The sequence below is a fragment of the Clinocottus analis genome, unplaced genomic scaffold (assembly GCF_023055335.1).
Source record: "Clinocottus analis isolate CAN_PGR_092001 unplaced genomic scaffold, fCliAna1.0.p SCAF_18, whole genome shotgun sequence".
Taxonomy (NCBI): domain Eukaryota; kingdom Metazoa; phylum Chordata; class Actinopteri; order Perciformes; family Cottidae; genus Clinocottus; species Clinocottus analis.
The window spans coordinates 7135001-7151456 of NW_027175909.1; the positions used below are offsets into that span (position 1 = coordinate 7135001).

At 41.6% G+C, this 16456-nt stretch overlaps 1 protein-coding gene across 4 annotated transcripts in view; it reads left to right on the forward strand.

The window, feature by feature from the left end:
• The window catches only part of ctnnd2a (catenin (cadherin-associated protein), delta 2a), a 222829-nt gene that overhangs the window by 175719 nt on the left and 30654 nt on the right, over positions 1–16456 (forward strand). For all 4 annotated transcript variants that reach the window (XM_068581588.1, XM_068581591.1, XM_068581590.1 and 1 more), the window contains exons 16-19: positions 3402–3519; positions 6024–6206; positions 11574–11747; positions 14055–14205. In XM_068581588.1, the coding sequence (XP_068437689.1) occupies positions 3402–3519; positions 6024–6206; positions 11574–11747; positions 14055–14205 (626 nt within the window). The remainder of the gene's footprint in view (positions 1–3401; positions 3520–6023; positions 6207–11573; positions 11748–14054; positions 14206–16456) is intronic.

Below are 16456 nucleotides of genomic sequence, written 5' to 3' on the forward strand. Positions count from 1 at the left end.
ATGCTATATCATTTATAATATCTTGAAGCATAAAAACATGGAGAATTGCTTTCTATTTTACAAACATCAATGCATTCTGTTGGGCTCTGGCTTCGCTCCCCGTTGGCAATGGTTGACAGTAGAATTAGTGCGTCTTCAGGCTCTCATTCTGTCTCAACAGTGTACATCAGTACCAGCGAGCGTCACCATTTAGTTTAAGTTCTTTTACTCCGCCCATGATGAGGCGTCAGATAAAAGGAAACGTGATGCGAAGCTCAAAAGTCAACATATTCAAGGCTGAGCGTTAGAGCAATATATAATCCACCCTCTCACTTTCTCACCCACCTCCTGTCTCCGCTGCTTAAACATTAGTCAAGGTGAAGTGTTTTCACTGTTCTGTTGTTTCATATTGACTCTGCAGAGGATTGCGTCTCTGCTAAGCGGGTTTTCCATCGTGTGCTTGTTTGCCCATTAGCATTCAGCGCGGGTGAAAATGACTTGACCTTCTCTTGAAGTTTTAATTGAGTTCCTGTGTCTTCCTCTCTCTCTCTCTCTCTCTCTCGTTTCCCTTTTTCTCATCAGAACAATAAATGATTGACCTCATCTCATAGAGTGGTGAAACAGCTGTGATCTCTTTATAATGCCAATGTGATGGATGAACTTATTCGTTCACGTCGTCGCGTTGACTCTTCGCTCTCACCTCTATTGTCCGTCTTATCTGTTTTTTGACATTTCACCTTAAAAAAAAAAGATGTTTTAACTCACTGGGCCTAACTTTGTTAATTGGTTTATTAATTACTTTTGATTTCTTACTCTCTCTTTTGTCATATCTACTCATGCTCCTCTTATCATTCAGGCAGCGCGATGGAGTTCATTGCAGTATGTAACACCAGCTATAAATACAGAGAAGTGATACACATAAAAGCCGTGGCTGTATCCACACTGTTGTACTGTAGTTTAAGGCCATAATAGTATGAGGGCAACTCCACTGAGTGTGTTATTGCCTGGTTTTATTCCCTGGTGCCTTTTTCAAAACTAAAGCACAAGAAAAAGATTAGTGGTTTGATATAATTGATAATTATAATGATACTATGATACTATTGATTTATGATCAAGTTATGTTTAAAACTACTCAGTAAAGTGTTAAGGAAGCTAACAAGCAGATGGATTTAGTCCCTTTGTGATAAAAGGATCGAGCCTCAAAAACGCAGAGGAATAAATACTTAATAAATACAGCCAATAGAGCAATGCATTGCCGCTCTATAACTATCATGACACTAATGGAAACAATATCTCTCCTCAATCGTCACTATGAACAGAATTTATAAGGATTTATTTTCCACATTGTGACTGTGCAAAGGAAATACATTGCGTGGTTGTGACGTTTGATTATATTTTAAGACTGCGTATACATTTGTCACTTTGGTATTTACAAACAGACACACACATACTTCACTATGCTTGCTATGCCTCTAATATTGATTTCCCTAAAGGTTGTCTACAGCACGATACACACAGAATACACACTTAAAAACATTTTGTGCTTTTGTATTTTCTTGAAGCTTTCTTTGGAAAGTTAACTCCAGGAACTTGTAAGAAAACTTGTGTTTAAGCACTAACCTGCCTAGTATTTTGTCTCGATAGCATAATTATATTTTCTCTTATCGCTGGCAAGGCTCCGATCCATATCGTTATTCAGTGTAAAATAAATGTACTTATTTCTCAACTTTTAAAAGTGGTCCCTACTGAATATACATAAATGAAAGAGCATCATCATTAATCCCATAAGAGTCAGTTACTGCAACATGAGCACTGTTATATTCTGATCAATGGATAATGAATTGTGACCTTAATTCACGTCATTTTTTAATTTCTATAACCATTCAGCTGCATGTTTTAATTCTTGTGCTGCGGAAAGGAAATGTAGTATAATATATAATAGTCTATTTGGTACCATGAAACACGGTGTAATATCTATTCTATTGACACCGGCAAATGAGTCAATGTCTGAGACTGAGTGTGTCTGTATCACAGACCGCTCCATGTTGAAACCCAAACAAATTCAACACAACACCACCCACCTGTACCTCCAGTACAATTAAAATGCTATTCATTATTTTTGTGCGTCACATTGGCAGAGTTGCTAAAAATAAATGGGACAATATTGTGAAATTATCAAAGCAGCGTTGGAGTGAGTGTTGGCTGTGAAGTTCAGGAACCAACCGTCTGACTAAAGCGGCTTTTTTTTCCCCCGCTTCTTTTTTTTTTTGGACTCTAGTCAAGTGCTACAAATTGAAGCGAGCCTACGGGGCATAGATTGAGATATATCCAGAATTTTAATGTTCCATTTTCAATTGTTTAGTTTCGGGGGAGCTGCCAGGTTCAATGGTGTATCTCTCTCTCTCTCTCTCTCTCTCTCTCTCTCTCTCTCTCTCTCTCTCTCTCTCTCTCTCTTAGCTTTCTTTTATTCTTTCATCTGTCTTCCTGTCTTATCTGCCCCCTTTACCAAATCTCTTTCTCTTCCTATTCGTTTTGTTTTTTCTCTTTCTGTTTGGCAAATGCACGGACTCATACACACAGACTCATGCACACAGACTCATACACACAGACTCATACACACAGACTCATACACACAGACTCATACACACAGACTCATGCACACAGACTCATACACACAGACTCATACACACAGACTCATACACACAGACTCATGCACACAGACTCATACACACAGACTCATACACACAGACTCATGCACACAGACTCATACACACAGACTCATACACACAGACTCATACACACAGACTCATACACACAGACTCATGCACACAGACTCATACACGCAGACTCATACACACAGACTCATGCACACAGACTCATGCACACAGACTCATACACACAGACTCATGCACACAGACTCATGCACACAGACTCATGCACACAGACTCATGCACACAGACTCATGCACACAGACTCATGCACACAGACTCATGCACACAGACTCATACACACAGACTCATGCACACAGACTCATACACACAGACTCATGCACACAGACTCATGCACACAGACTCATGCACACAGACTCATGCACACAGACTCATGCACACAGACTCATACACACAGACTCATGCACACAGACTCATGCACACAGACTCATGCACACAGACTCATGCACACAGACTCATGCACACAGACTTATATACTCAGACTCATACACACAGACTTATAGACTCATACACACAGACTCATACACACAGACTTATAGACTCATACACACAGACTCATACACACAGACTCATACACACAGACTTATAGACTTATGCACACAGACTCATACACACAGACTCATACACACAGACCTACATACTCAGACTCATACACACAGACTCTGACCCGTGTTCTTCATATGTGTGTTGCAGGAATGTAAGCTCCGCCGGTGAGGAGGCGAGGCGAAGGATGAGGGAGTGTGATGGCCTGACAGACGCTCTGCTCTACGTCATCCAGACCTCTCTTGGCAGCAACGAGATCGACAGCAAGGTGTGTGTGTGTGTGCGTGTGTGTGTGTGTGTGTGTGTGTCTGTGTGTGTGTGTGTGTGTGTCAGAGAGACATTGAACATCTTAGTGTGTCTCATGTAATGTACATGACTGTATAAATGCATTAATTGTCAAGCTTGTCAAGCAGTAAATTAATTTCAAACTTCAACATGAAGTTGGGCTGAAAGAGAGAACGCGTGTCTCGTTTGCTCTCTTGTGGACACAGACAAACTGCTGAATGTTTCATTGCAAGGAAGGTGAGAAATAATAATGACATTTTTTTTCTCACTCATTTCATTACCAGCCACCACAAAGAAGATGAATTTTAGTGTTTAAGGAGCGTGCAGTTCATCAGCACATGTTAGTCAGGACAAATTACAGCTTTCAAATTTCAAAGTGTTGCAGCGCTTCTTGCTGCCAGTGCAGCTCTGCCAGACTTCAAAGTTGACCAGGTTTATGTTCACTTTGTGTTTCCCTGTGTGAGAATGCGTTCACGTCGGTGTGGAGTGTATATGTGTGTTCATGACACAGTATGTGGGGGGGCCAGTCAATACTACACGAGCAATGTTGTGGTTGGGTGACTTCTCAAGGTCTCCCTGTCTCCCAGCTTCTCTAAATGGCCATCTTTAATCACTGCTTAACCGCCCGCCCTTCTTCACCATCTGACGGCAGTCACCAGAGGAGTAATGCTGTCGCCTCGGTAACAAAGACTGATTGGCAGGTGAACCGGCACGTGGTCACCGCTGAAATACAGATGCACATTAGCCATGTGCTCGTTTTCCGCTGCCTCTTTTGCTTCATCTTTTCACGCGTGCATTGCCCAGACTTACTTTTTAAATAATGTTCAAACTGATTACCAACCAGCACACGTGTCCATATACTTGTATAATCAGTTCCAACGTGGTTCGTGCTCTCACTAAAAATCCCTTCACCATCACTCTCCGGATTCCTCAGAATTTGCATTTTGGTCATCAAGACAGTCTCCTCGCTTTCCTCCCTCCTGCCTTTCATGTCCACAGATGGACAGAAATGTGCAAGATCAGAGGGATATTCACTTTATGACAATTGTGTTTCGTAGTTGATTGTCCCATTAAACACGATATACAGATTACTACAATGTTGCTGCAAGGGATTGGATGGATGTGAGGAAGTTTTAGAGACATTTAAATAGCTTTCACAGCGTGAACCTGCACACAGCTAAGAGACCATTAACATAACTGATACAGTACTATGAAATGATGGTGTAAGAACTAATAGACAAGCTCACCAGTCTTCAGACACATCCAATGTGATGCTGACATTTTATAGATTATATGATGTCTATATTTAACAGCTGGCATTAAATGCGGTTGCTTCTGTAGGTAGAAGTGTCCATTCATGTATATCATCTTGTGTCCTAGTGGAGTGTTATGGACAAGTATATTCTAAAAGCACAGTGTGGAAAGAAACATAAGGTCGTACACACGAAACCTTTCATCAACATGAATGGCTGCGGTCTCGTATTAGTTTTCTGGCGATTCCTATATAAATTAGAATAATGGAATTTGTGTCGTAAGGTTACTGTTCGGTAACTGGCCTCTGACCTTCCTAGAAGTACCATGTAATCATTTTGAAACCAAAGTCTTGTTGTTCCCTAAAGCGTGCAGCGGGAAAGAACACTGTACGCAATAAATGTGAAAATAACAGATCGAAATATGAAATGTCAAAGTAAATTGTAAATAAAACTTCTCCCACATCATTCTATAATAGCATGTGAATAGAATTTCAGACATGACTGCAGCTCGCTGGAGTGAGACATTGTTTTGTGTGTTGCATCTCTTGAAGCTGTTCAATTTACTCCTTAGTTATATTTTTGTGTAAACCAACGGTCAGACAATGGAGAGAAGATTGATGATTTGTCTTTGTTAATTTCCACTCTGCTGACTCGATGACTCCCCTTTTCTCAGTGATACTAAACAGACGCACGCAAGTACACACACTCAGTGAAAGTACACTCTTAAGGATAGACACCATTCCCTCTGAGAATTAGTTTGCTCTCATGCACACACACTCGTGCAGCGGGTTCGCCTCTAAACTTGGTGCTTAATGGGGTGTGATGCAATATATTGGGCTTGTCATTTTTCTTCATTTGCTTGAGTTCCTTCTAATCTCATTTCAAAGTCAGAGCTAACAAAATACGGAGACATACTGTATTACCTGTGAGATTATCTTTCGCCTCTCCTTTCTGCCACTGGCGGCCTCTCTCTCTCTCTCTTTCTGCCTCGTGAGTGGGGGTTGAAGGCCGATAGTGTAAAAGTGTGAGTGGGTGGTTTTTATCAGCATGCTTTGACTTTACGTTAGGCTGTGTTTCCAAGCGAGATGTTTCATTAAATGGCATCAAACACAAATCTCCCACCTCACCTTTATCACTTTACTCATTTGTATCTGTACTTTAATCTCCTCAAGCCTTTCCCTAGCTTCTCTTTCTCCTAACTCACTTCATCTCTCCCGACTCGCTTTATCTCCAGACTGTAGAGAACTGTGTTTGCATCCTGAGGAACCTGTCGTACCGTTTGGCTGCCGAGACATCCCATGGACAGCAGGGCGGGTTAGAAGAGCTGGACGGCCTGCTTTGCGACGCCAACGGCCGAGACGGAGAGAGCTCTGGCTGCTGGGGCAAGAAGAAGAAGAAAAAGAAGGGAGCCGATCAGGTAAGAACAGAGGTCATGGTGAGGGCAAGGAAATGACTGTTATATAAATGGATGGAATGGATGACGTGAATTTAAAAATGTACGTCCACACACAAAAAAGAAAATGTTGGTGTTGAGCAACTAGAATAGCTTCCACGCTCTTTGGCATAAGTTCCACAAGTGTGTGGTACTCGACTGGAGGAACGAACACCAATCTTCCTCATGTGTTGTAGAGGTGATGGCTGTGGAGAGCGCAGTCTAACACACAAGTCCAACTTACTTCATAGGTGGTCAATTAGGTTGAGATTGTGTAAATGGAAAGCCTTGTATGGAAGTTTATTCTGGATTTTACTTGCATGTGTCCCTCATCTGCATATATACACATGGGTGAAAAAAGAAGACTACTTTCATGATGAAGCAGGAACGCAGTGTGAGTGGTTGAAGCAGCCGTGAATTCAACAGGGACGTGTTGATGAAAATCACACAGCACAGAGTGTTGCATGCTGGGTTAAAATAAACATTGGCTTATTTTATAATGTGTTGGCTTACAAGCCAACACATTTTTCTGCTGTTTCTTTCTATTGCATGAAACTTTTAACCTAAATTTTCAGGTTAAAAGCTTCGTCCTTCTCAATTCTAGTTTGCTCTCCCCCTTCCCTGCCGTATACTTGCTCATGCACTTTTCAAGGCTGTTAAAGTAGAGGCAGACGTCTCTCCATGGACGACACTGCATGTTTTCCTGAAGTCAAAAGCTCACCGAGTCTAAGAGTTTTACAGAACTCTTGTCTCAGACTGTGTTGTGTGTATGTTAGAATTATCCCCACAACCGAGACACAGACACAGCCCGTACTTGCATTCTTAATACCCAACCATTCTTAACTGGACTGATATTGGAAAACCGATCCAAACCTGAGACCCAGAGCTTTGTCTTATTTTATTTCATGCATTATTAGCCATTGAGTCTCCAGGCTAATGCAACTCATTGGCTACACTGCGTCGCTTTCTCTCTTTCCAATTGCCGTTTGTGTCTTGAAACACTTGACACCCATAGGCACAGACAGAGAGCAGAAAGGAAGAAAGCAATTCTTAATAAATGACATTTAAAAAGCTTAGCACAACAAAAAACGGACAAAACTTTATCACAACCTGTCTGAATTAGGTGGGGTAGTAGTTCTCTACCTTTCCAAACATCCAGACATGTGGGTGGTCAACGTTCAGAACTAAACAAAACAGATATGCATACAAATAGACAATATGCAGTCCCCACCTTCCAGCCCCTAACACACACACACACACACACGCACACACACCCGTGTCCATATACCCTCTCCCTGAGATACACTCAAACAGACACACACAGAGCAATTCCGAGCACCTTCAATCAAGCATACGCTGACAAACACACAAATAACAAAGCTACGTCATCATTATAATCAACTAAAAAAACATATGCCACCATACAAGTACTGCATAATAATTTCCATTCCACATAGCTCTGACCAAAACACCATCACAGGCTCTGTTTTTTTGGACTGTCCCTCTGTTTTGTCTAATTGCTGACCTAGCTGCTCTTATTTTCCCAAGCAGCATGCTTTCTCTGCCCCAATAGCTTAGTTGGAACCTGTCACGTAGAGGTTGAGTGAGGTCACTGAGGATGCAATCACCCATACTCAGAATGAGATCTCTACACAACTGAGGAGCTGACCTTTGGTCACATCCAGTGACATGTCGATAAACGAAGACTCGCCCTGTGTCAATTGTTGATGCAGAGACAGTTGTAGAGGTTAGGCATTGACCTGAAGTAGTTAGGGTCAGGTTATCCCATTGATCTGCACATCGGAACTGAACATATCAGGTTACTGATACTTCAGCGAGCATGCACATCTGGCCAATCCAAGCGCTTAAATGCTACACAGGGCGAGTCTTGGCAAAGCTGTGGGATTCATGATAACGCCCCAAGGACCACACTCACCAACCTGATCATGCAGTGCAACCTATCTTGCTTTTGGTTGTACATGGTATTAAGCACACAAATCAGGCCATCGTTAAGATGGCTTTGTAAAACATTTGCAAGACATTACAACAAAATTGAAATTGTTCATTGTATCTTGGAAGAACATTTGCTGTCATAGTTATTTTTAACTTCAGTTAACCTGAACCATCTCAGATGCTGTCAATGGAAACTGTTTAGGAAAAGGCAGGCACTTTCAAGAAATACTTGAAAGGTGATTCACGAATCAAACTTTTGATAAAGCCAGTCAGGAGAAGAACAAAAACATCTTCGCCTTCAGTGCCGTTCTAACCTCTTCTTTCAATAAGAAAATATACTCCAGTTCTAAAATAACTGATGCTATTGCAGCACATGCGCTATCCTCTTTCCACGTCTAAAATCCATGACTATGTCCTTTATTTTAGTCGCATTGACCTCAGGGAAATTGCCCGAACACCATTTAATGTAGTTCCCTAAACCATATATTCAAAACTACCCAAAAGGTAGTGTCAGGCTTTAGGAGCCCCACAAAGAATATATCATATGCATACTTAAAGAAGGGTGTGAGTTGAGACACGTATTGGTATTCAGCGTAGTTCGGGAGACAAAACACAGCCCTCTGAGGCTCGTGGATTTATAAACTTCAAGGAGGAAATGGCTGTGTGGAAACTAACCTGCTGGGTACAATTCAGAAGAAAATCATTAATCTATAGAATGAGCCTTGCATTAAGCCCAAAATCCATCAGTTTGCCTTCCACCTCGTGGGGTTAGATGCACTGATAAAATGAGCAAAGACAATTTTTACAAGACTGTGAGATCTATATGTTGTTGTTCATTATAAGCAATACATCATCAACCACCCACCCACGCTGTCTGGTATGTACACTGATAAGGATCCAAAAATGGTAAAACTCAGTGAATATATGTTTTTATACTATCTTATCAAAGCACTTGTTGTGTATTGAGGTAAGGGGAACTGGCCACATACGGCTGGGTCAGAGAGAGAGAGAGACAGACAGGGAAATGATGTAGGGAATAAACCAGGCAACATGGAGAAAGAGATGGATAGATACATTGAGTGAGAGAGAGAGACTCAAGCAGTTAGAGTGTAATGTAGTCTCCTTAATCATTTATTAGAGGTTCAGACAGCGAGGCCAGTGAGCAGCACAGGAGCCTGAACTGGACCTAAACACTCCTAATGGATACTGGAACACACACACTCACTCACACACAATGTTTTTGCTTTCTGGAATAGTTGGTGGATTTCTGGTTTGTTTCAAGATATCTGTCTCTTGAAAAGATGTGAAGCAAATTTAACATTATAAACAACGTATCAAATAAAAACTGAATTATGTAACATTTAAAACGCTTGCCCCAGAACTACAACCCAGATGGCAGATCATCTCGTGTTCTCGCTTGATAAATAGATATCATTGGTATTCAGCTGTCTGACCAGATAACTTGAATGTGAATCTATTATTTACTTCACTGGCATTTTCAAGCTGCACAGCTGCAACTTAATAACCTGATCCCCATAGCAGACAATGTGGAGCTCAAGCCGCAGTGAATGTGGCAGCTTTGGTGTTTTACGATTCTTTACCGTGCAGGCTCAGGATACACAAAAAAATGATAGATAGAAAGTCACATCTTCTGTATGTAAGAGTGTCTTGTACTGAGGAAAATACATTAGAAAAGGTTTGATAGATCTAATCATTGGAACATTTTAGATACACAAACATTATACGTTCCGATTTAGCATGTAGGATGTCAGCAACTGAAAGTTCAAGAATTGATGCCTCTTATTATACACACTTCAAATTAAAAAAGACGCCTTTGGATTTTATGAAAAGAGAATCTATGTATAGACAAAAACATGCACACACGCACAGCCAGACACACACACTCACACACACACAGACACACAGCTCCTCTCTCTCTAGACGCACACTAGCCTAGTTTACCTTGAGACCAGGAGAGGAGGGAAAGCAGTAGAGCGAGACCGAGAAGGTCGATAGGGAGAGGAAAAACTGAGAACTGGAGAGAGAAGGATGGAAATAGAATAAGAAATTAGGGAGTGACGGAGGCAAGCAAGAAAGAAAGGAAGAGAGAGAGAGAGACTAAGGGCGAGGGAGGGAAGAATGATCAACATGAGAGAAAAGGGGGGAAAGATAATAATGTTAAACAGGAGAGAAAGGAGAGGCAAGAAATAGAAATAAAAGATGAGAGAGAGAAAGAGAGTTAGCTGTGGGTTCATGCCTACGGGAAAAAGGGTGTGGGCATGTCACTCAACAAAGAGGTTCAAACATCAAGAGACTCCATTGTAGTGGAGGAGAGGAGGAGGATGAGGTAAAGGGGAATGGAGCTTTAGGTTTATTTTTCAAAGCAAATGTAGGATTGAAACATTCTCTCATAGCCTTTGTTTTCACATGCATCACTCTCCTTTCCCACCTCTCTCCTCCATCACCAATCTTTCATACAAAGCAGGTCAACAGGGAGTGATTTCTTCAGTCTCTCTTTGACTTTTTAATAGGTCAGAGGGTACTGAATGGAGCTGTAGTAATGCATGCACTGAGACACATGAGAATACTCGTCCACAGATAGCTTTCTTTGTTGAATATTGCGGATATGGAATCAGATGAATTTCCAAAAGCAAAGGGGAGGAGTAAAGTAATGAGTTTATAGTCTCAATCAGTAGTTTCAATCCTTCTTCACCTACACAGCAGGATGTGTAGTGTGTAAATGATGGTCCTATTTAGAGTAAAATAGATGATAAAGCAGGGTATATGCTTAGAGTGTGGCCAAGTTGTGATTAACAGGTTGCTGACACGACGTTGTCCGATTTTTGAGTTTTGCAACTCAAAAATTCAACTCCTTCCTTGTGTGTTTCAGTTATTAACCCTTTTGGTCGCCTTGAAATCATTTGCTCTTTGCTCCACCCTTCTTGTGTCACTTCTGGTTGCAAATAACCAAGATAGCCGTCTCAAAAGGATAGTCCGCACACCAATGGATGACAGTATATGGTTTAGTGGAACAACCCCAAAACAGTGTTTTAGCTGACCTCCATTATTATTAGAATATATTCACGTCCTCGTATAGTTAGCTGACATCCAGGCCAAGAATTAGTAACTTGATGTGAAACCTCAAGCAACCGATTTTCAATTTCAAACCACAAAAAAGCTGAAGCATCATCGGATGATAGCCGACAAGTTGTCTGATTACATTTTTCCCGATGCCTTCTGCCTCTTTTACTACCCACAAGGACCATTTACCTGCATTCAAAGGATTTCTATGAAATTCTGCATTTGAAGGCAGAATCGGTGTAAAGAGATTAGACAGCCAGTGGTTAGTCTCTCACCTTGCTGAACATAACAAAATATGAACTGTCTACTCTTTCACAGTGGGATGGCGTGGGCCCCTTTCCGGACACAGCAGAGCCTCCCAAAGGGGTGCAGATGCTGTGGCACCCCACCATCGTCAAACCCTACCTCACCCTGCTGTCTGAATGCTCCAACCCCGACACCCTGGAGGGAGCAGCCGGGGCTCTGCAGAACCTGGCCGCAGGAAGCTGGAAGGTAACGACGGGTTTGTTTCCCAAACTCTTTACCCTCGTATTTGTCCTCTTCACTTTTTTTGGCACATAAATATCGTCTGAGCCCAAATATACTAAAAACCACATTCAGACACCTTGTGTTATGGGTAAACCGAAATCTGGGATCATGTCTACATACCCATTTAGTTGTCCATCTGTATGAAATAAAGGGATTAATCAGGGTGAGTCCTTTCTCCACCGTGCATTGAATGCAATGACAGATAATCGTACACAAGTATTTGTGTGGGTAAACCACAGATAAAACATTTCATTCACCTACACAGCCACTGTGCCATTGGAAAAGCATCCTTCCACACACATGACGTAGTTCAGTGCATATCACAGGCTTGGCTTCTGTTTATTGAAAAGTAATGCGGCATAGATAGATTCTCAGAGAGGGATGGCCTTTTGCAGGATGGGCAAATATAAATCAGTTTTACTTGCTGAGTAAATTACATTATTTCCATGGGAGTTTAATATCAACAAGGACACCAAGAGAAAACAAAAAATCCACCCTGATCACTTGGTTACATTTGAGTGCAGGCTTTATACAAATGCAAAGGCTGATGCAGTCCAGAAAATAAACAACTTGAAAACTCAACCGGTTGGAATAATGTTCTATTTGCTCACTGCTGACTTTGAAATATTTCAAACACAAGCCCATGTTTTTACGTGTTCGATAGTATATAATATTGTTTAGCAGAAATGCAATTACTGTAAAAATGTGAAAGGCTCCAAGCCTGAACACACCAGGGACTGGAGCCAGGGTTCAACAGCAGCTGACTAATGGAAACTGCGAGATCCTCATAATGTATGAGTCACGCAGCAATATTATAGAATTTGGTGAAGGCAGCTTTAGATTTGAATGGAGGAGTGTCTACGGCTAAAAGGCAGAAAGTGTAAAGCTTAATCTAGGAATGACCTTGGGAAACTGCGTCAGACTTTGTTGGTTGTAAATAGGCTATGCATGCTGAGTGAAAAGGTTATCTTACTTTTGCTGTACATGAAAGCTTAAACTGATTCAGTTACAGATGAGGGAGCGCACTGTGGTTGAGAGGGATGTGTATCGAAAAATGTGTGTGGGAGTTATATGTATCGGGTATTGGTTTTGTGAGTTTCCATTGCCGATGAAATTAATAGAAAAAAACAGAACTAGAGGCGGAAATGTAAGAGGAGGCTATGGAAAGCCAAAGGAAAAGGAGGCAGGTGGTCTTCAGGAAATCCCATTTTCTATTTTGGGGTCCTACATGTGCATGTGTGTGTGTGCTTTGCTGTGTCTCCTCTCCTGACTGTGATGGCGTTGGTAACAGTTTCCAAAGAAGCTGTGTTTGCGTCCTGCTGGCTCACTCTCCATGCTGCTCTCCAAGCTCTCGGTTAAGACCCTACAATCTATGGTTAATACACGATGATCATTCCCCTCCAACAGAGAATTAATACCTACAATTATTAGTTGAACCATAGTTTGTCCCTTTTGGTTTTTAAGAAACACTATTCTGTGTCGTAACCGTACCATACCTTGGATATTCCCTTCACACTTCAATGATATCTATTCTTGGGTGCTGTTTGGCACATCTTCAGTCTTTGACAGTTGACCGACAAGGCGGCACCACTTTAGCCGTTTTGGGTTGAGGAGTCCATTTAAGCGTACCTTGATAGTTATTGAGGGAGGACAGAGTGGTCTCCAAGCTCAAACCTCTGCTCTATCGTTCATGTAATTGTCCCCCTTAGAGTATATCACTTAATGCCTCAGCCCCTCTCAGGTTGACCCTGGATATCCCATCTCCCGCTCAACCATCATGCTTCTTCTGTCTTTTTTTCCTTTTCTCTTATCGCAACCACTTCATCCCCAACCTGTTGGTCTGTCTGCCTGGTAAAAGAAAGAATAAAATAACTAGCGAGCATAGTGACAATAAGACAGTCGAAGAATGAAAATGTGTGTATTGAAAATAACCGATTACACAACGTACAGGCATGGTGAGTTCCTTGTAAAGTAACCAAACATGTGTCACAAGCGAAGTAGAAGATTGTTTTTGTCTTGTTGCCGTGCTCTCTGTCTTTTGTTTACCAAGCTGTGTGGATATATTTGTAACTGATGTGGCCTTGTCAAACTTAAAAATGGAAAGTTTATTTACTTTTTGGATTCTAACAATGCTGCAAATTGTCACAAAACTTCTACAATCTTTCTGTTTCATTTCCTCTACAAATACACAATCAGATTGTTTTGTTATGCTCTTGCCGGGCTACTATTCATGCAATACAATTGCCTTCCCCCTTGATTTCTCCCTGTCAGTGGTCGGTGTACATCCGGGCTGCTGTGCGTAAGGAGAAAGGCCTTCCCATCCTGGTGGAGTTACTGAGGATAGACAATGACAAGGTGGTGTGTGCCGTGGCCACCGCTCTCAGAAATATGGCCCTGGACATCAGGAACAAGGAGCTCATTGGTGAGTATTAATAATCACTTTTCCAATAATTATCTTATTTGTTGGTGAAACCCCCCACTGTTACATGAATTCATTGGAAGGATCGCTTTTAATCTCGATGAAGTTACATGGGTTTGGACTCCTGCCTTGTATTGCTCTGTTTTGGTCTCTGTTGAAGGTTTGTAAAGAGCAACCTGAAGCTCATTTACTTTTCTAATTGCATTCCCTTGTAGCCGTTCCACTTTGGTCCGTTTCTAACGCACTGCTCTTGTTTACGGTATGCAGGCTTGTGTTGAAGTGATGTAAGACAAGGGTACAGAGCCTGTAGCCAGTTGCTCCAATTAGAAGAAATGCAACACTAATGCCAGCCTGTAGTCACCTCACAATAACGTAGCATAGCGGCTCACCTGGTTTCGTCCACCACGCTTGTTAGGTGGACAACTTTGCAGCTGAAGGATTTTCACACATTACATTCATCGTCACTGATTTAGACCATTAATTAATCATAAACTAGGAAGTCCACACAATGAGCTGAAACTCTAAATGAGGCTTGACTATTGCAACATAGTTTTCTATTATTCTTTTCCGACTATTGGATGAAGCCATGTGTTATAATTAAATTAAGAAAGGGCCGAGTTTTGTTTGTTGTGAGAAAATTTGGCTGATGAGGAAAGTCATCTGGGATAAATGAAATAAACTGCAGAACATTTGAAGTTAAAGAGGAAGTCTGAAAGGAGAGGAAGATAGACATTGCAGCAGAAGATATGATCAAATCAAAGGCTTGCATTGGGCTTTGAAAAGCAAAAGTGGGGCTAACTGACTGTCAGCATCGCCACATCCAGGGACTCGGGATCACTGGTTAACACAACAACACACTTGTATAGTGTGTGTTTGTGTGCGGTGGAGTGTTTTCTGTCTGTGTTTGAGTCTGTGTGTGTACAGCACGGGCGTGTGTCGCAGCACCCTTTTTTTTTTTTTTTGGGTCTGTGGTTTCTCTGAGTTTCTCGGCTTCCTGGTGGGCTCAGTGGTTTCCATAGCAACCCTGCTATCCTCAGTCTCCGGCAAAGGGCTTCTGGGGCGTCTCTGGGTCGGTGCCAGAGCGGTGTAAGGACGACGAGGAGCGCTGCCGGCGAAGCTCAATACGCCCATACAGTGGATGGTCTGTCTGGCGCGAGCAGCAGATTACAGGATAATTGAGGTTTTGCTTCCATCAGTCGGATTTGATTGGCTTTGGGCTTTTGGTTCTTGTTTGTCTGTCTGTCTGTTTGTTTGTTTGTTTTTCTTCAATGCACCTTCTGTTCGATATAAAGTTAGGTGTTTGAAAAATCCTCACAGGTGCATTCATTTATTTTTTAAAGCCCCACGCTGGCGGCTGCCGCGGTCAGAGGCTTTTTTTGAGAGGGGGTTGTACGGCCGTCCTTCTGGTCCGTTCCTGTGAAAAACAATATCTCAAGAACCCTGAAGAAACTTTCTTTAAATATGGCACAAATGTCCAACCTGGACTTACAATGTTCTTTTGATTTTGGTGGCCAAAGTTAATATGACCTCACATAACACATATTTACATAACTCAAGATTGTAAATGCTAGTTATTACAATTCAACACAAATGTCGAATAGGATTAGAAGTGATGATATTTTGATAGACATGGATGTTAAATTTAACTTGGCTGGTTTGCGCAGGCATGCAACTGCAAGGCAGTCATTTTAGTTCAATTTTAACTTTTAAAGTCTTAAATTGTCATTAGCAGAGAAAGATAAATAGGAGAAATATGGAAAGAGAGTTAGAGACTGTAATGCATCTGTGCCTCGTAGAGAGAAAAGCAAGCAAAACACACAGGCATGATTGAGTAATGTAATCACAAACATATTCACAGGGAAAATCAATTCAAATGTTTTTGGCATTTTCATTTGAATACACTTGACTTATTCAGCTGCAGAACAACTTTGTTTTAGGCCTGCATGATTATCTCTGAAAGTGATATTTCTGAGATTCAAGACACAGAAAATATGACAGATAGGGTGATGGAGGCAAGTGGTGATATGAGAGAGAGAGAGAGAGAGAGAGAGAGAGAGAGAGAGAGAGAGAGAGAGAGAGAGAGAGAGAGAGAGAGAGAGAGAGAGAGAATTAGGGACATCATTCTAATGTAGCAATCAGGGACGTGCTGACAGATTTGATTAAAAATAGATACACTGCTGCAAAAAACTGAGATTGTGAGAAAGATTGTTGTGATTTTGAAATTCTAAACCCAGACGCACTAAAGCATCCTGAA